The sequence below is a fragment of the Myotis daubentonii genome, chromosome 15 (assembly GCF_963259705.1).
Source record: "Myotis daubentonii chromosome 15, mMyoDau2.1, whole genome shotgun sequence".
Classification (NCBI taxonomy): Eukaryota; Metazoa; Chordata; class Mammalia; order Chiroptera; family Vespertilionidae; genus Myotis; species Myotis daubentonii.
The window spans coordinates 11,261,793-11,280,878 of record NC_081854.1 but is presented as its reverse complement, the minus strand read 5'-3'; the positions used below and the strand labels follow the sequence as shown (position 1 = coordinate 11,280,878).

The 19,086-nt window shown below is 53.9% G+C and overlaps 1 protein-coding gene and 1 pseudogene across 1 annotated transcript; both read right to left on the bottom strand.

Moving 5' to 3' along the window:
* Positions 1 to 8,767: 8,767 nt before the first annotated feature.
* NANOS2 (nanos C2HC-type zinc finger 2) lies at positions 8,768 to 9,208 on the bottom strand. The gene has a single exon (XM_059665501.1). The coding sequence runs from the start codon at positions 9,206 to 9,208 to the stop codon at positions 8,768 to 8,770; it is 441 nt and encodes a 146-aa protein (XP_059521484.1).
* Positions 9,209 to 10,776: 1,568 nt separating this feature from the next.
* On the bottom strand, positions 10,777 to 13,382 carry LOC132217288 (ADP/ATP translocase 3-like; annotated as a pseudogene).
* Positions 13,383 to 19,086: the final 5,704 nt, after the last annotated feature.

Sequence of the window (19,086 nt, the reverse complement as noted above, 5' to 3'; positions counted from 1 at the left end):
TCCATTTTATCCCCCCGCCCTAGACAGTCCCCTAGCCTCCCCTATCCCCCAGTGTCTTATGTCCATTGGTTATGCTTATATGCATGCATACAAGTCCTTTAGTTGATCTCTTACCCCCCTACCTCCTGCCCCCCAACCCTCCCCAGCCTTCCCGCTGCAGTTTGACAATCTGTTTGAGGCAGCTCTGCCTCTGTATCTATTATTGTTCAAAAGTTTATAATGGTCTCTATTGTCCATGAATGAGTGAGATCATGTGGTATTTTTCCTTTATTGACTGGCTTATTTCACTTAGCATAGTGCTCTCCAGTTCCATCCATGCCGTTGCAAATGGTAAGAGTTCCTTCCTTTTTACAGCAGCATAGTATTCCATCGTGTAGATGTACCACAGTTTTCTAATCCATTCATCTACTGATGGGCACTTAGGCTGTTTCCAGATCTTAGCTATGGTGAATTGTGCTGCTATGAACATAGGGGTGCATATATCCTTTCTGATTGGTGTTTCTGGTTTCTTGGGATATATTCCTAGAAGTGGGATCACAGGGTCAAATGGTAGTTCCATTTTCAGTTTTTTAAGGAAACTCCATACTGTCTTCCATAGTGGCTGCACCAGTCTGCATTCCCACCAGCAGTGCACAAGTGTTCCTTTTTCTCCACATCCTCTCCAGCACTTGTCGTTTGTTGATTTGTTGATGATAGCCAGTCTGACAGGTGTGAGATGGTACCTCATTGCTGTTTTGATTTGCATCTCTCGGATGATTAGTGACTTTGAGCATGTTTTCATATGTCTCTTGGCTTTCTGGATGTCCTCTTTTGAAAGGTGTCTATTTAGGTCCTTTGCCCATTTTTTGATTGGATTGTTTATCTTCCTTTTGTTAAGTTGTATGAGTTCCCTATAAATTTTGGAGATTAGGCCCTTATCAGATATGTCATTGGCAAATATGTTTTCCCACACAGTGGGTTTTCTCGTTGTTTTGTTGATGGTTTCTTTTGCTGTGCAGAAGCTTTTTATTTGGATGTAGTCCCAATTTGTTCATTTTTTCTTTAGTTTCAAGTGCCCTAGGAGCTGTATCAGTGAAGAAATTGCTTCGGCATATGTCTGAGATTTTGTTGCCTTTGGATTCTTCTAGAATTTTTATGGTTTCCCGTCGTACATTTAAGTCCTTTATCCATTTTGAGTTTATTTTTGGAGAGTGTGCATTTCTATTAATTTTTTAAATCCTCATCCGAGGATATGTTTTTGTAGATCAGAGAGAGAGAGAGAAAGAGAGAGAGAGAGAGTGAGAGAGAGAGAAAGTGAAACATTGATCAGTTGCCTTCCACACATGGAACCCACAACCTAGGTATGTGCCTTAACCCACAACCTTTCGGTGACAGGACGACACTCTAACCAACCTAGCCACCGGCCAGGGCCATTTCTGCTGTTTTAGGCACCCAGTTTGCTATGGGAGCCTTCGGAAAGGAATACGCTGGGCATCTGGCGAGGCATCCAGGATGCTGCTGGTGCCGGGGAAGTGTGGGCTGAGGGATGATGTGGGTCTAAATCAGGCCTGGAGCTGATGAGAAAGCTGGAGCCAGGGAGCCTCTGGCAGAGGTGAGGCCTAGACTTGTGTAGGTGTGGGGGTGTTGAACAGGATGCAGGAGGTCAAAGGGCAAGGCCCCAGGAATGGGGATAAATTAGGGAAAGTGTCCTAAGGCCTGTTTTCCTAACTAACTGTGGGTCCAGAAAAACATTTAGCGGGTCGCAGACAAACAAACACAATAAAGCAGAGTAGGAAATTGTCGGAGTGCATTCTAAGTAGTAAGGTAAGTATTGCTTTGAGGACCTTTTGCTTCAGCTGTGTATTTTCAGAGGTTTTTAAGACACATCCTAGGAACGTGGAAATTGCTCAGTTCTGGAGTCAGGCTGTCTGGATTCCAGTTTCCCCATTTACTTGCTGTGTAACCTCGGACAGGTTGCTTAGCCTGTCTGGCCCTTGGCTTTCCTGTCTGTGAAATGGGGATTAGCCCTAGTGTCTCCCTCATGGAGTGTTAGAATGTTAACTGGGTCCATATGTAGAAAGCATTTGAGCAGGGCCTGGCATGTAATAACTGTTTTGTTATTATTACTAAGAGTACTCTTTTGTGAACTTTGGTTTCAGAGGTGTGTGTGTGTGTGTGTGCACATGCGTGTGTTAGATCGTGATGTAAAACTCCTCGTTGTGGGCTGCAATAAGAAGTGAAAGGAACTGGATCTAGGAGAGGAAATTTGTTCTTTAGACTTTTCAAACCATTAAACCAGGCCACCTGGATTATCTAGGCTGAGCTCCCTTACTTAAAGTCCACCAAGGCCCTGGCTGGTGTGGCTCAGTGGACAGAGCATCGGCCTTTGGACTGAAGGGTCCCGGGCTCGATTCCAGTCAAGGGCACATGCCCGGGTTGTGGCTCAGTCCCTATTGGGGGGCGTGCAAGAGGCAGCCGATCAATGATTCTCGCTCATCATTGATGTTTCTATCTCTCCCTCTCCCTTCCTCTCTGAAATCAATACAAATATATTTTTTAAAAATGTAAAGTCAACCAAGTATCAACTTTAATTGCATCCATAAAACACCTGCGTTGCAGCAGTGGGGCTAGTGTTTGACTAGCTGGGGGGACAGTAGCCTCACCAAGTGGACACATCAAACTGACCATCGCAACCGTAGACACAAGCAGTAATGAAACCGCATGGCATGTTCGCTGGTGGTTAAGGTGGAAAGGAAGGTAGAGCAGGCAGGAGGGATCAGCAGCTTGAGGATGCGAAGGCCTCACAGAGGAGGTGATATCTGACCAAAGAACGGCGGGAGGTGAGGGGGCAAGCCACCACCAGTGGGAATCTGGGACAAGAGTGATCCAAGGAGGGGCGGGGTGTGTGCAAAGGCCCTCCGGCAGGTATGTCCCCGAAGCATTCGCGGAACAGCGAGAAGAGAGTGAGAGGAGAGGTTCAGAGAGAGGCCCCGGTGAGGACTTCGGCTTCTACTCTGAGTGAGACAGACCACAGGAGGGCCCCGTGCGGAGGAGGGATGTGAACTGACTTGTGTTTTAGTGGGATCACTTTTGTTGGGGGTGGAACGTGTACTCCAGGCCCTGGAGCCGAGGAGGTCAAGAACAGAAGTAGGGAGACGGGTGAGGAGGTGACTGCCACAGTCCTGGTGAGAGGAGCTGGGGGCCGGGGTGGCGTGGTCAGAATCTGGGTGTGGTCAGTACTTTGACGGGGACGCTGACAGGGTTTCCTCTGGGTGTGTGACTTCCCTTCTGGACATGACGAGGCGTCCAAGCGGGGATTCCTTAGGCAGTTGTCTATGATGAGAGTGGAGTCTGTGAGAAAGGTTTGCATTTGTCAGCATGACTGTGGGGGAGGGGGAGGAAGGAAGGAGAGGAAAGGGACAGAGTGAAAGACACAAAGAAACAGAACGCTAAACCCAAGAGAGATCTTAGCATGGTCAACAGATCAAAAACAGGGACTTCAGTTAGTGGAGCTACCCTTTCCATTTGCATAAAATTCTCCAGCGTGGCCCAGGTTCTGGCCAGCCTCGGACATCAGCTTTTTCTTTTTTTAAAAAAATATATTTTATTGATTTTTTACAGAGAGGAAGGGAGAGGGATAGAGAATTAGAAACATCGATGAGAGAGAAACATCGATCAGCTGCCTCCTGCACACTCCCCACTGGGTATGTGCCTGCAACCAAGGTACATGCCCTTGACCGGAATCGAACCCGGGACCCTTGAGTCCGCAGGCTGACGCTCTATCCATTGAGCCAAACCGGTCAGGGCTTGGACATCAGCTTTAACTGACAGTCACAACACACTAGACCCCTGGACCCTGACAGGAGCACAAATTCAATTTCGGAGTCTCACAAGATAGTAGGCACCTGACCAGAGGGGGGAGGGGAGATGGTGGGCACCCTGACCTGAGGGGGAGGGGAGATGGTAGGCACCCTGACCTGAGGGGGAGGTGGGATGGTGAGCACCCTGACCTGAGGGGGAGAGGAGATGGTGGGCACCCTGACCTGAGGGGGAGGGGAGATGGTGGGCACCCTGACCTGAGGGGGAGATGGGATGGTGAGCACCCTGACCTGAGGGGGAGGGGAGATGGTGGGCACCCTGAGCTGAGGGGGAGGTGGGATGGTGAGCACCCTGACCTGAGGGGGAGGGGAGATGGTGGGCACCCTGACCTGAGGGGGAGGGGAGATGGTAGGTACCTGACCTGAGGGGGAGGGGAGATGGTGGGCACCCTGACCTGAGGGGGAGGTGAGGTTCAGGAATCCCACCTTCTGCGTGTACACTTCAGGGCACAATGGAACTCTGTGGGGTTCTAGGGCCATCTTTAAGGGACCTAATTTTTCTTGTTTCCTTTTTTAAAAAAAATATTTTTATTGACTTCAGAGAGGAAGAGAAGGGAGAGAGAAACATCAATGATGAGAGAGAATCATTGATCAGCTGCCTCCTGCACACCTCACACTGGGGATGGAGCCCACAACCCGGGCCTGTGCCCTTGATCAGAATTGAACCCGGGACCCTCCAGTCTGCAGGCCGGTGCTCTATCCACTCAGCCAAACCGGACAGGGCTATGGACCTAATTTTTCTCCCACGGCTCTATGTGGGTGGAGAACTGCCCCCCCCCCCTTATCCTCTGGGCTGGAGGGAGTGGGGAGGGGTTCACTCTTAAGCATTTGCTTCTCTGCATGACGTCCAGCGTCTGTCTCTCTCCCTGTTCTGTTCTAGAACACCCAGGGTGGGCGCCTGAGGCCCGCGAGCAGAAGTCTGTGGTGCCCTCCAGGCCCATTCTGTCCCTTGTCTGCCTGCCCTGGGTCCTGGAGGCTGCCTAGCGCTCTCCATCCCCCTGGCTCCCTAGTCCCTGGTTCATGGTAGGGACCCGAGGGGGAGGGGGGCGGTGCTGGAGTCTGAGCAGCCCCCTGCATCCTGTCTCCGCTCACGGACACCTGCACCCCCCATCCACTCACCTCTGCCCTGGCTCCCTGGCTCCCTGCTCAGCCTCCTCATTTAGCTCCAGGCTGATTTAGGCCCAAATCCGTCCCTCGGCCCAGACTCCTGAGGCGCCGACGACATCTTGGATGCCCAGCGTGCCTTTTCCCAGGGCTGCCATAACAACACCGCACGCTGGGCGGCTTACGCAGCAGACATGCATGCATGTCCTCACAGTCTGGAGGCCAGAGCCCGAATCCAGGCTGTAGGCGGGGCCGCACTCCCTGGAAGGCTCTAGCGGAGGATCCTTCGTGGCCTCTTCCAGCCTCTGGCAGCCCCGGGCCTCCCCTGGCTGGTGGCAGCATCACTCTGATCTCCGGCTCTGCCTCCCCTCTGTGCCTCTCCCCCCTTCTCCGAAGGACACCAGTGATGGTGGATAAGGGCGCACCCTATCCCAGTATGGCCTCACCTTAACCGATGGCGTCTCCACGTGAGGCCACATTCTGATGCGCTGAGGGGTAGGACACACCTTTTTGGGGGGAGGACAACATTCGCCCTATAGCACCGACCGAGCGCCTTATACTCGCCATATCCTTACTGACCCCATGGCCCCAGCGGGAACCGGGGGCAGCCACCTGGTGTCGCCTAGGCGTCTCCCGTCCCCTGGGTGTCCAGGGAGGCAGCCCGGGTGCTGTGGCTCCCAGAGAGTCTGGGCTGAGTGGGGAGTTGGGCCTAAATCAGGTGGAGCTCCTGAGAGGTGGCAGGGAGGGAGCCAACGGCCTGGGCGCGTGGAGCAGTGCAGGTGCGAGATGCTGGGGGAGATCAAGGTCAGGCTAGATGATGCCCTCAGCCCCTGCGGTGTCCGCAGCTCCTCCAGCCACCCTGCCACTTAATTCTCTGTCAAATAAATGGCTTAATTCATTAACACACACACACACACACACACACACACACACACACACACACACTCACACACACACCTGGTGACTACTAATTGTTTCTCTCTAGCCCTCTCTGCTGAACCAGGACCCGGTGTCCAGCAGCCTCCCGGACGCTTCCCCTTGTGCCCCAGGCACTTCAGGTCACCCACACCCCAGACCGCCCTCAGCACCCTCCGCCCGCCCTCCTGCAGGTCTCACCGCACCCCTCCACCCGGCCCGTCCTGGCTGCTTGCTCTCTGTGACTGCTGCCCACACTCTGTCACACTTGGGGCCTTTATTAAACTAGCAAACGCTCCTGTCACCCCACTGGAGGGGCCATCAGCTTGCTGCCTGATGCAGCACCCCCTCCCCCCTGCTTCCTCCAGGGCACCCCACAATACCACAGCTGCACACTGCAGTTCTGTTTGGCTTACCTTGGGGGTCTCTGCCATGGGCAGAGCTGCGTTTCTGGAAAAGGACCAGTGAGCGGAGGGCCTCACTGGGTCTTTGGCGCTCTGTGTGACTGGTGTGTGTGTGAGGGGAGCTGGGGAGGATTTCTGCGTCTGAGGGTGTACAGTGAAGGCCAGACTCACCAGGGTGAGCCTCTCTGATCTCACCTCTCACTCAGCTGGCCGGGTTCAGTTCCACCTCAGGGCCTTTGAACTTGCTGTCCTCTTTGCCTGGGATGCCCTCCCCCCAGATATTCTCTGCTTTTCGTTTTTTTAAAAAAATATATTTTTTACATTGATTTCAGAGAGAGAGAGGGAGAGAGAGATAGGAACATCAAGGATGAGAGAGAACCATGGATCGGCTGCCTCCTGCATGCCGCCCACTGGGGATCGAGCCCACAATCCGGAATCGAACCCGGGACCCTTCAGTCTTCAGGCCGACGCTCTAACCACTGAGCAATCGGCTAGGGCAATACTCTCAGCTTTTCTCATTTCGTTTGGACTCTGCTCAGATGGCACCTCCACCGAGAGGCCTTCCCTGACCACCACATACGTAACAGCCTCTCCTTCAAGCTCCATGCCTTTGCCTGCCTTCTTTTCCGTCACCCCTGACATTGTGTATTTATTGTCAGGCAACTCCCTTCCCCATTCGAGTGTCAGCTCCCTGAGGGCAGGAGTCTTGCCTGCTTTGCTCACTGCTGTACCCGCCCATGCCTCGACCAGTACCTGGCACAAAGTGGATGCACAATAAATGTTTGTGGACCAATGGAATAAAAGAACCTCTGACATTATATGCAGCGTTTTGTGCATATGTGTGTTTCCCTGGGCACCATACTTTTAAAAAATATATATTTTATTGATTTTTTACAGAGGAGAAGGGAGAGGGATAGAGAGTTAGAAACATCGACCAGCCGCCTCCTGCACACCCCCTACTGGGGATGTGCCTGCAACCAAGGTACATGCCCTTGACCGGAATCAAACCTGGGACCCTTCAGTCTGCAGGCCGACACTCTATCCACTGAGCCAAACCGGTCAGGGCAGGGCCATACTTTTTCATCACCTCTACTATGGGGTCTGGCACCCAAAGTTTAAGAATAACCATAAAGTTGGTCCTTGAAGACCCGTGGTCTAGCAGGGCAGGAGAGGGACCCCTGGAAAGAGCCAGAAGAAGGAGCCGGGGGGGTCACGGTGGAAGCTGGGCGGGGAGGGCCAGTCCCCAGGAGACCGGCGCGGAGGACATACGAGGGGACCCCCTCCTGCTCCGCCTCCCGGGCAAACGCGGGTCCCCCTCCCCCACCAGCGGGGACTGGGGGAGGGGGCAGGCGAGAAGACACAAACAGACACAGCGATTTCAAAGGCAACCAGCAACGCTCTTTATTAACCAGCGGGCAACACGTGGGCCCCGCCGTGCGCCAAAACAACTTAAAACCTGACTGGGGCTCAGATTCTCCCCTTAACATAAACGCTAGGCAACTGCCATTCCCAGCCGGGCACGTTGTTGACTTCACTGTTAGAACCGGGAGGGAAAGCAAAACAACAAACCCGACCTTAGAGCAAACTGTGATTCGGTGGGGGCGGGCGGGAGGCGGCGGGGAGAGGCCAGCCCACGCAGCCTCGCCCGCGCCCGCGCCGCGCCCGGCCCCCGCAGTCTGTCTGCCCTCGCCGGCCCACGCCCTCTGGCTGGGGGAGAGGACCTGAGTGGTTTGCGTTGAGGGCAGAGCTCAGTAAAGCAGTCAAACAAACGAACAGCCAACAGTCTGGGGGGAGGGGGGACCCAGTCACGGGGGAGTTGGAGGGTGTCAGCTCACCTCAAGGCTCTCCACTCCCAGACATGGGGTCCTGCAGTGCGCCCCCTCCCTCCCCCAGCTCCTGGTGGACGCGCTGATGGGGGGCTGGAGGGCAGGAGGGCGCCCTCCCTGTGGCTCACAATGAACCCGGGTCTGCAGGTGCTGAGGACGGTGGGCCAGGCTGGCCTGAAGTCACAGTCCCCTCTTGAAGTTCTCGGGCTGCGGGTCCAAGCCAGTCTTGTGCGCTCTGCAAGTTCTGACGGCCGGCCTGGGAGACCACAGCGGGCCCTGTGGGTCCCAGGACCCAAGGACTCCACAAGGAATGGAGCCTGGGGCTGGGGCTGAGAAGTCAGAGGGACAGGGCTGGTGTCCCCTAAAGATCCATGAGCTGTGGCCCCAAAGGAGCCATCGGGCGGTGTGGTCCAAGGGGCAGCGGTCCTGCTGCACCAAGAACCCACAGGCGCCCGCAGGACAGAACCCACAGGCCGAGCGGCCCCAGGGGCTGGGCCGGCCTGGCTCCCGGGCAGCCACCCTTGTCTCAGGATCCATCAGGGCTGGAGTTCTGGGGACCAGCAGTTCCAAAGGGCCGGGTGAGTCTGGGGAGGGTCCAGGAACGTCATGGGGACTTAACCAGGATGGTTAGGGGTGCAGGGGTGGGGGCACCTCACGGTCCTCAGCGCTTGACCTTGCGGCCAGCCGAGTTGCGCCCACTGCGGCGGTAGAGAGACTGCTGGCCACCGTTGAGCGGGCAGTACTTGAGCGTGTGGGCCTGGCCGCCGGTGGCCCCGCACAGGGGACAGACGTAGTGCCGCAGGATGGGGCACACCACCTCACCCTCCGGTGTCTTCAGCTGGTGCGAGGCGTAGACGTGGCGGGACTCTCCGTTGTGCTTACAGAAGTTGCACAGGGTGGCCAGGCCTCCGCTGGCCCCCGACCCTCCCTGCCCCGGCCCCAGCTCCGGCTCCGGCTCCGGCTCCGGCTCCAGCTGGGGCTCGGGTCTTGGCTCCCTCATGTCCTGGGCCTCGGGCCTTTGCCCCTGACTCTGGACCAGTGCCCACACCACCTGGCTCAGGTTGAAGTAGTCCTTCCACATGTCGAAGGGTGGCAGCTGCATGGCGCCCAGGTGGCGAGGCTGGGTGGCCGGAGAGAGGCTGGGCTGGGGGCCGGTGGCAGGAGCAGCGGGTGGTTTTCTGGAGCAGAGGAGAACTGCACCCCTTTTTATACTCCCCCAAAGACCCTTCTAAGCAAAGGTGGAGCTTAGGATTTAAAGGGCCCACTCCCTGCCCGTGACTCCTGTCTGACTAGCCCCCCACGGAGATGGGGAAGGAGGCCGTTGCCCTGGTCTCTGGTTCTTGCTCTGCCTCTAAGCTGCTCTGTGGCCTCTGGGCACGCCCTTCCCCTCCCTGGGCCTCTGTTCCCGTGTCCATCCGATGGAGCAAATGTCCCTCACCCCCTCCTCGCTTCCTCCATGTGCTCCAGAGTCATCCCTAATAACAGTCCAGCCCCTGACTCCAAGCTGGGCACCGCCTCACAGTTGCTACACGATATGATTTAACCCTCACAACAGCTCCACATGGGGGCACAGTTATGACCCCATTTGACGGGCAAACATTTGCAGCTCAGAGAGGGAGACTCATGGGCCCAGAGGCACGTAGCCTGCCAGTGGCAGAGCTGGGCTCTGACCCAGGTTTGTGAGACTCCGCAGCAAGTGCTCCCCTGCCTTTCTTGAATAAATTAAAACCTCACGTCTTATGTCCTGAACTAGAAGCCACTTAGTAACTATTTATTGAGGGCACACTGCCGTGTTCAGGTTTTTTTCCTTGTGTGTGTGTGTGTGTGTGTTTTTATTCTCTGTGCCTGGTTTTGTTTGCAGCAGATTACATCCGACATAGAACTTAGTCGCAAACATTCAGCAGTGCAATGAGGATGGTGCTTAAGTACAAATGGGTGATATGATTTCCTTTATTTATTTTTATTTTTAAAATATCTTTTTATTGATTTCAGAGAGGAAGGGAGCGGGAGAGAGAGACAGAAACATCAGTGAGGAGAGATAATCATTGATCAGCTGCCTTCTGCATGCCCCCCTGGGGATCGAGTCCGCAACCTGGGCATGTGCCCTGACCGGGAATCGAACCATGACCGGGTTCATAGGTCACTGAGCCACGCTGGCCGGGCTGATTTCCTTTCTTACTTTTTTTTTTAAATATCACAACCATGTCCAGTCTTTTTTTTTAACATTTTTATTGATTTCAGAGAGTAAGGGAGAGAGAAAGAGAGATAGAAACATCAATGATGAGAGGATCATTGAGCGGCTGCCTCCTGCACACTCCCTGTTGGGGACTGAGCCTGCAACCCAGGCATGTGGTCTTGGCCGGAATCAAACCTGGGACCCTTCATTCCGCAGGCCGACGCTCTATCCATTGAGCCACACCAGCTAGGGCGCGGGCTGATTTCCTTTAAGTGAACTATCAGTACGGCCGGCCTGCGAGCACCTGGGCTGTAGGCCTGCGTGGTGGAGCAGCCCTGCCTGTGGACCTGGGAGGGCGACAGTGTCCCCCCCACCCCCCATCTATGCTTGGAATCAGGGTGCCAGTGGTCCTCATCACAAGGAACCGGTTCTAGAGCCTCCCCAGCGCCCTACCCATGATGCCGCTGGGCAAGAACACTGGAGTTTCTGGAAGATCAATGGTCTGTAACAGTGACGTCGTCTCTGTGGCTCTCCTGGTCCCCGTGTCTAGGCAAGGAGCACACCTCGGTGGCTCTATTCAGCTCATCGTACAGGACCAGCAAAAGGCTCTGCCCGGGCCCCTGAGGGCGCTGGACCAGGCGCCCTTGACGAAGGCCTTGCCCCCTTGTCCTTGAAGATCTCCTGCCAGCCATCCACGGTCCCCCCGCACATGCCCCCACTGCACCATCATCACCTCCGCTGGGTGTTGAAGGGGTAGGAGACCAGGCCGGCCATGGCCGTCGCCGTCATCCAGCTCACCGCCATGTGGGTGTTCCCAGGGCCCGGGGGCATGCCTCTGGCTGTGCTGTACAAGCCCAAGTAGGCAGCCCCGGAGCTAATGCCCGCGCCAACACTGAAGCCCTGGCACAGATCCAGGATGCCGTCAGACTTGGCGATTTTCTTTTTTTTAAAAAAATATATTGATTTTTTTACAGAGAGGAAGGGAGAGGGATAGAGAGTTAGAAACATCAATGAGAGAGAAACATCGATCAGCTGCCTCCTGCACACCCCCTACTGGGGATGTGCCTGTAACCAAGGTACATGCCCTTGACCGGAATCGAACCTGGGACCTTTCAGTCCGCAGGCCGATGCTCTATCCACTGAGCCACACCGGTTAGGGCAGACTTGGTGATTTTCACCAGACAGTTACAAGCCCTGGAACTCCACTCAATTCTAAATTTTCCCCACATCGGCTGCCAGATGGGTTCTGGCGAAATCCAGGGGTGGATGAAGCAGAGGGAGGTGGCTCCGTGGCACCGCTGGAGGCCAGGTTGCCAGCAATATTCCTCCAGAGCTGCATGTGCTAGTCCACGCCCCCAGGAAGACCTGCTTGTACCTACCCTTGAAGGCGATGTTAAGGGCTCACGTGGGGAGGTAGCGGATGACGTTGGCCAGGTCGCCCCTCCAGAAGGAAGCACGCCCTGCTCCTTGGGAATGCGCGTGGTGCAGTCCCCGATGCCCAGGTACCGCTTGTCCACTGCGACCTGCTTGCTGGTGCTGTGCCTGAAGCGGCAGGTTGGCCGGCTCCATCGGGGCCGGCGATGCCTCAGGCCAGAAGTCCTTGGCAAAGGAGATGGCCTGGTCTGTCTTGGTTGCCCAGCGGGCCGTGCAGAGGGCACAGAGTGGAGTGCAGGTGCAGATACACGGAGGGTGGGTGCTGCTGGCTCAGCACTGCCATTGTAGGACCAAAAGGGGTTCATCTATATATATAAAAGGCTAATATGCTAAGTGTCCAACTGTCCAACCAGTTGCTATGACGCGCACTGACCACCAGGGGGGCAGTTGCTCAATGCAGGAGCTGCTGTGACGCGCACTGGCCATTTACAGAGAAATGGCACTGCGGACCTCGCGCCCACAAAGCAACACTCGTCTTCCCCCAAGTGGGGCACAGGCCCCGGCACCACCCTGGAGAGACACCCCACCAAATCGCAGCCAACGATGCCAAGACCCCATGGCGCAAAATGCGGCCCACAGCCCAGCCCAGCCTGGAAATGGTGGCTGTGGGCGCCGGGTAATGATGTTACGTAGCAACCCCCGGCTTCCTCTCCCTAGCAACTAGCTTCCTTGGAGTTTTTTCAGCCCAGGAACAGGACTTGCTTTATAGCCAGGTGCAAACATTTTACACTTTAACCAAATGTCTGTGAAGCATTTTCCTGCGCCTCACCTCATTTGATGCTCACAGAAGTCCTGGAGTAGGTAGATAGGAGACTTGGTAGAATCCTATTTTCTTTTCATTAGCTGGAAAACGGAGATTTAGAAAGCTTAGAAACTTGACCCAATTGAAAAGAAGTAAGAAATGGTGGACCTTGAAAATGACTTCAGTTTTTCTCGCTGCGCAGAATATAGTCAAACACTGCTGCAGTGAAATATTTTACCCTTTGTTCTCCCTGTGGGATCTACAATAATAATATGCTTCGTGTTGATATTTACTGCTGTGTTGCTGACAATTACCTGAAAGAGAAGTGGGGGTCCTTCACTGGCCTGGAAAAAGTTTAGCTACGTCAGACAGCAGGCCTAATTAAGCAAGTTTATTCTCTCTATATAAAGGGCTAAGTTGACTCGCGCATGCACAATACATACAAAGCTCTCGCCGGTGCCAATCGCACGCATGTGTTTCAACCTGTCCTTATCAATCGTGAATTTGGTTGACACTTCTATTATAGAGAAATGGCGAATAGCAATAGTAACATATTTCTTCTAATTAATTTCCTTTCAATGTGCACTAATTCGTGCACAGGGCCACTAGTTGTTTGATAAACATGATCTATAAACATGATTTGGACCTCATAACCACTCAAGGAGGTAGACACTATCATGTCCAATTTACAGAGAAAGCTGTGCACCTCAGAGAGGTTAAGGAATGTACCCAAGGTCACACAGCAGGGAAATGACAGAGTTGGGATCCACACCAGGCCTGGGTCTGGAAACACTGGGGCTTGATCTTAGAAGTGGTCACCGTGACCACCCAACAGTCAGTGAGGCCCCCTGTGTTGGGCACCAGGAAGTCAGCAGCCACCAGGGCTCGGCTACCTTGTGCCTGTTTCATGAGCAACCAGTCCATCCTGGGAACAGCCAGCAAATGAGAAAACATCAGACCATAACCACCTGCTCTGAGAGAGGCTGGGCTAGGGAAGGGAGGTGACCTGAAAGCTGAAACCACAGAGAGTCTTCTAGAAAGAGGAACACAAGGTATGGAGGCCTGAAGCAAGGGGCTGAGGTGGCCAGAACAAAGTGAGGACCCCAAGAGGAGGCTCGCTGGATGTGCAGGGGCCATGAGACTGTGGCTCTTCTTCTGGGGCTGTTTTGGAAATAATAGGGACATTTTGAGTTTGTCTCGGTGCCTGGAGGTGTGACCGGCTTTAGTGCACAGGGTCCAGGGATGCCAGGTATCTCAACAGTCCCGACGCACCAGACCTTTCCCTGGCCCACTTAACTTCCCCGTGTTCCGCTGGACACCCTGTGTACGCAGAGCTGAGTCCAGGACCGAGCTGCGTTTTACGTACAGGCACTGAGTGCTGTTGCAGTATTGTAAGAGGCACTGACCTTTCCTGGAATTCAACTAACTGTGCACATTGTGGCCTGCCTGTTCTTGGTTTTGCCGGGAATTCTATCTAGATTTATTCACTATTGCTAGAAGCCACGTTACCCCGGGCAATGCTGATTGTGGTAACTGTCCGAACAACACACAGTTTATTCTTATCTCATTTGTGGTGAGTTGACGCTAGATGCTAGTATCTGCCTGATGAGATTTTTTTTTTTTTTTTTTTTAGAGAAAGAGAAGGAAAGAGAGAGAGAGAAACATGGAGGGAGATGGGGAGAGAAAGAGAAAGAAACACTGATTGGCTGCCTCCAGCATGAGCCCTGACTGGGGATCGAGCCCCACACCTGGGCATGTGACCTGACTGGGAATCGAACTGGCGACCTTTCAGTGCACAGGATGGCACTCAGCCATCTGGGTCACACCACCCAGCGCTGATGAGATTTTTTTTTTTTTTTTTAGAACAGCCGTGCCGGAGCATTTGTATACAAAAATAGATTATTAATCCTATATAATAAAACCCTAAAATGCAAATCTACCGAACGGTGGAACAATTGGTCGCTATGATGCACACTGACCATCAGGGGGCAGACGCTTGACGCAGGAGCTGCCCCCTGGTGGTCAGTGTGCTCCCACAGGGGGAGCACTGCTCAGCCAGAAGCTGGACTCAGGGGTGGCGAGCGCAGTGGTGGTGGCGGGAGCTCCTCCCACCTTTGTGGCAGCGCTAAGGCGCAGTGAGCTGAGTGGCAAGGAGCAGCGAACAGGTGAGCGGTAAGGAGCGAGGGGTCCTGGACTGCGAGACGGTGCAGGCGGGGCTGAGGGACCCCCCCCCCCACCACCAGTGCACAAATTTCGTGCACCGGGCCTCTAGTTTACTATAAATTTCTCCATTGTAGTTAGTTCACTTAGGACATGATAAAAAATTTTGAAAATAAAATTGGTGTTGGTGGCTGTATTACCTATGAGTTTAATTTCAGAATACTAAAGGGGCATTTTGAAATGTTCTATAAAGTGGGTGTCAGGTCTCATGGTGCTAAGAACCAGGAGGATGTCGGCCAAGGTCAGCTGTTGGTATTTGCCTTCAGAGAAATAAGGAGCTACAGAAGCGTATAAGCAGGGAAGGGACCGTTGAGAAATATGTTTTAGGTTTCTATTTACTGAATAGGGGCAGCGGACTGTCCCCGTCAGCTCACCTTGCCTCTGTGTGGTCAGGGACCAAAGGCTGAACAAAGTGCTGAGAACTCCGTGATGGCAGACGCTATATCTGCCATGCCTTAGAAAGAGCTTAATAAATGCTGACTGAGTGGGTGCATTGTCTCTGTGGATGAGCTTATGGTTGGGAGGTGACAAAGGGAGGAATTTGTGAATGTCACAGGAAAGGTCTTCTTGTGATATCGTTTCCCAGCTTATTTAATTTTTTTCCTTTTTTAAAAAATATGTGTGAACATTTATTGCTGCATTTAAGAAATATATATATATTATTGATTTTAGAAAGGAAGGGAGAGAGAGAGAAAAACATCAATGATGAGAGAGAATCATTGATTGGCTGCCTCCTGCACACCCCCTACTGGGGATCGGGCGGGCATGTGCCCTTGACTGGAATCCAACCTGGGACCCTTCAGTCTGCAGGCTGACGCTCTATCCACTGAGCCAAACCAGCCAGGGCTGTAATTTCTTTCATAACACTTGTTTGATGTCTGTCCTCACTGGTAATCTGTGAGCCTGAAGGTCAGGGACAAGGGTGACTTGGTCACTGATGTGTCTCCAGCATCGGCTAGCTCAGGGCTGGGCAGAGAGCAGAGCAGGGGATGTTAGAAGGATGAATGGAGGGAGAGGCAACCTGCCCGTAGACGAATGATACATCTCTCACGTGGTGATTCTACGTCTTTAGTGCTTACGACATCCAGCACTGCTCAGCTCTCATGTTCCTCCTTCAGGAAGCCTTCCAGCCTTCACGCTGGGTCAGTCGAATTCTAAGGGTGACTCCATCCCAGCCCTGTCCACTCTGTGTCATCACTGACTGGTTTGGGTCTCTCTCTTCCCCTGGACTGTGCGAGCGAGGGCAGAGCCAAGGTTGTTTCTACAAGGCCCGTTAGGCACCGCGTGCCATTGAATCCTCATTGCTTCCCTGAGCGAAGCACTTTATTATTCCTGATTTGCAACTGATGCTCAGAAAGGTTAGGTGATTTGTCTGTGGTCACACAGCCGGCAGCCAGCAGAGTCCTTAACTACTGCTCTGTCCTGCTTCAGTGACTACTTGTCAACGAAATGAATGAATGAATGAATAAATGAATGAAGGCTTCTGAGGGCTCCATAGGACCTCGCAGATCACCGGGTCGAACTCACCCCACTTTCTAATGATACAGAGTCTTCAGATGGGAAGGATCCACGTTTTAGTTTCTTAAAGCCATGGTTCCTGGCCAAGGTCCCCAGGCACGTGTGTAGACAAAGCACTTCCTGAAAACCTATAGATAAAAGCACACCCATGGTCTCATGGCCGGCTGCGAGGTTTTCTGCCTGCTCACCTCCCCGAAGAGGCAAGTCAGAGCTCTCTGGCATAATGTTGGGGTCCCTGGGTTGGGCAGTGGGGTGACTTGAGCACAAACCCCACAGTTTAGGGAGTGGGAAGCATCCTGGGTAACAGCTCAGTAATCAGCCTGGTTCTGCCACCTGCTTGCCCTCGAGCACAGACTGGATGGTGGCTCTCAGTAACACAGAGCCTGGCCCATGGGTGTGCTCATTAGGTGTGAGCTATAGTCATTAAGACACGATTGAGGCAATAGTCTTTTTTAAATATATTTTTAACATTGATTTCAGAGAGGAAGGGAGAGGGGGAGAGAGAGAGAGAGAGAAACATCAATGATGAGAGAGAATCATGGATCGGCTGCCTCCTACTCGTCCCACACCGGGGATTGAGCCCGCAAGCTGGACATGTGCCCTCACCAGGAATAGAACCATGACCTCCTGGTTCATAGGTCGACACTCAACCACTGAGCCACGCCGGCCGGGCATGAGGCAATAATCTTAAGGGCACCTATTTGTTGAGTGTCTCCTTCAGGCCAGCCCCCTGCTGTGCCTTCTCCAGGAAACCTCGCCAGCCCCTGTGAGGTCGGGTCGAATAGTCCCATTTGACAGATGAGCAGTGGGGGGCGCCGAGAGGCCGAGGAGCTTGTCCAAGGTTACGGACAGTGACTGCGAGGCTGGAGCCGAGCCCGGACCGTCTGCCCTTTCTGAGAGCCTGCAAAAGGGGTGAACAGAAAGCAGGGGAGCGTAGAGGGTGCTGCCAGGCACAGGGACAGAGTGAGGTGGGAAATCTGGAAGGATGGGGTCATGGGCCACAGAGATCTTCACAGGAAGAACGGATGAGGCCTCCTGGACATCCACGGGCATTCTGAAGGCAGAGGAGAGAGGGTCTGCGTGTGGAAGCACGAGGTTCTTGGGGGGGGTGGGAACCAAGCCTGGCATGGAGGTCTCCACGCTACGTGCTTTCCACAGAAGCACGGCTGAGACCGCGGAGCCCCTGTGGGTGGCAGAGCTGGCACGCGGGGCCCAGCGCCCTCTCTGCCGCTGTGGCATCTACTGGGCGTGTGGGATGACTAAGGAGGGGTGAGGGTTCTGAGCTGCCGGAACTCCCCTTAACAACCACACCTGCTGGCCGGAGACTTAGATTCTGTGGCTTGCCAGAATCTTTTATTGCTATCTTTCTCCCAATTGTTGTTTTTTCTCTCTAGGATTCTCTGATTGTGGCCATGGCGACCCTTCTCCTCCCCCTCCTCCCTGTGGTGTTTTATTGGGTCCCTAATTGAAGGGCATCCCTCTGCAGACAGCTTTCTTCCGAGGTGCCTCTGCCCTGTGCACGAAGGGAGAGTCCAAGGCGATACTGATGCGAAACTCATCCGCCGGGGCTGTTTACTTGAGCACCTCGTCTACCCCCACAGCAGGGCCCACCTCTCTGCTGACCAGACTTCACGGCTGCCTTGTTTACTGGGGGAGGCACCCACCGCCTGGCGCCTGGTGCCCGGTGCCGGGTGTCTGGCAGAAGATAGCTCTCCGGCTGCATGAGAGGGCTGGGTACGAGCAGGAGAGAGAAATGCTGAGACAGAGGGGGAGAGAAACATACCCAGGTGACAAGGACTCTGAGAGGGCACGAGGGACGCAGAGACCAAGGCAGGGGAGATGATGATCAGCATAATGACCCGCCCCCCACCCCCCCGGGACCAAGGAGCTCACAGTCATTGTCCTTGCAGCCTCTCTATTGGGTGCTGGCCTGTGCAATCCCATGAAACCCTCAGGACAACCCTGACAAGTGGCTTTCTAATCTCCCCATGTTACAGAACAGGAAATGGGGCCTGGGGAGGTGACCTCTGTCACCGAGGTCACCCAGTGAGCCTGGATGCAAATTCAGGTCTGCAGAGAGAGAAGAGGGACATGCACATCGGCCGTGATGGAAGGAGGCAGGTTCCAGGCGAGGGGGACAGAGACGGAAGCCAGAAAACAAGAATCGTGATACTTAGCATGGTGGTTGGGGGTGTGGCCGCTGCAGCCAGAGGGCCTGAGTACAGCCTCGGCACTGCCACTCTCAGCTGTGTGGCTTTGAGCCAGTGACATCACCTCTCTGGGCTTCTGTTTCCTCCTTGTCACAAAGAGAGAGAACATTGCAGACCTCCTGCGATGGGGCTGTGGGTTGTTGTTGTTGTTTTTAATGTATTTTTATTGATTTCAGAGAGAAAGGCAGAGGGAGAGAGAGAAACATCAATGATGAGAGAGAATCATTGATTGGCTGCCTCCTGCACGCCCTCTACTGGGGATTGAGCCACAACCTGGGCATGTGTCCTTGACTGGAACCAAACCTGGGACCCTTCAGTCCGCAGGTCCACGCTCTATCCACTGAGCCAAACCGGCTAGGGCACGATGGGGCTGTTTTGAGGGTGACAGCTGACAATGCAGGTAAAGTCATTAGAATAGGTACATGGTGGGTTTTAGCCAGTACTTGTAATTTCATTTCCTCACCAAAGATTTACTGAAGGGTGCTAGGCTGAGGCACGGGGACTGTGGGGCACAGAGAGACGGTAGGATATTTGCTCATTCGTTTAGCAAAAACTTGCTGAATACCTAATGTGTGTCTGGCACTGTTCTAGGTTCTGAAGATACAGTGATGCACAAAACATACAAAAATCCCTGCTCTTACGTAGCTGGAATTCTAGACAGATGGCAAATACGATAGACA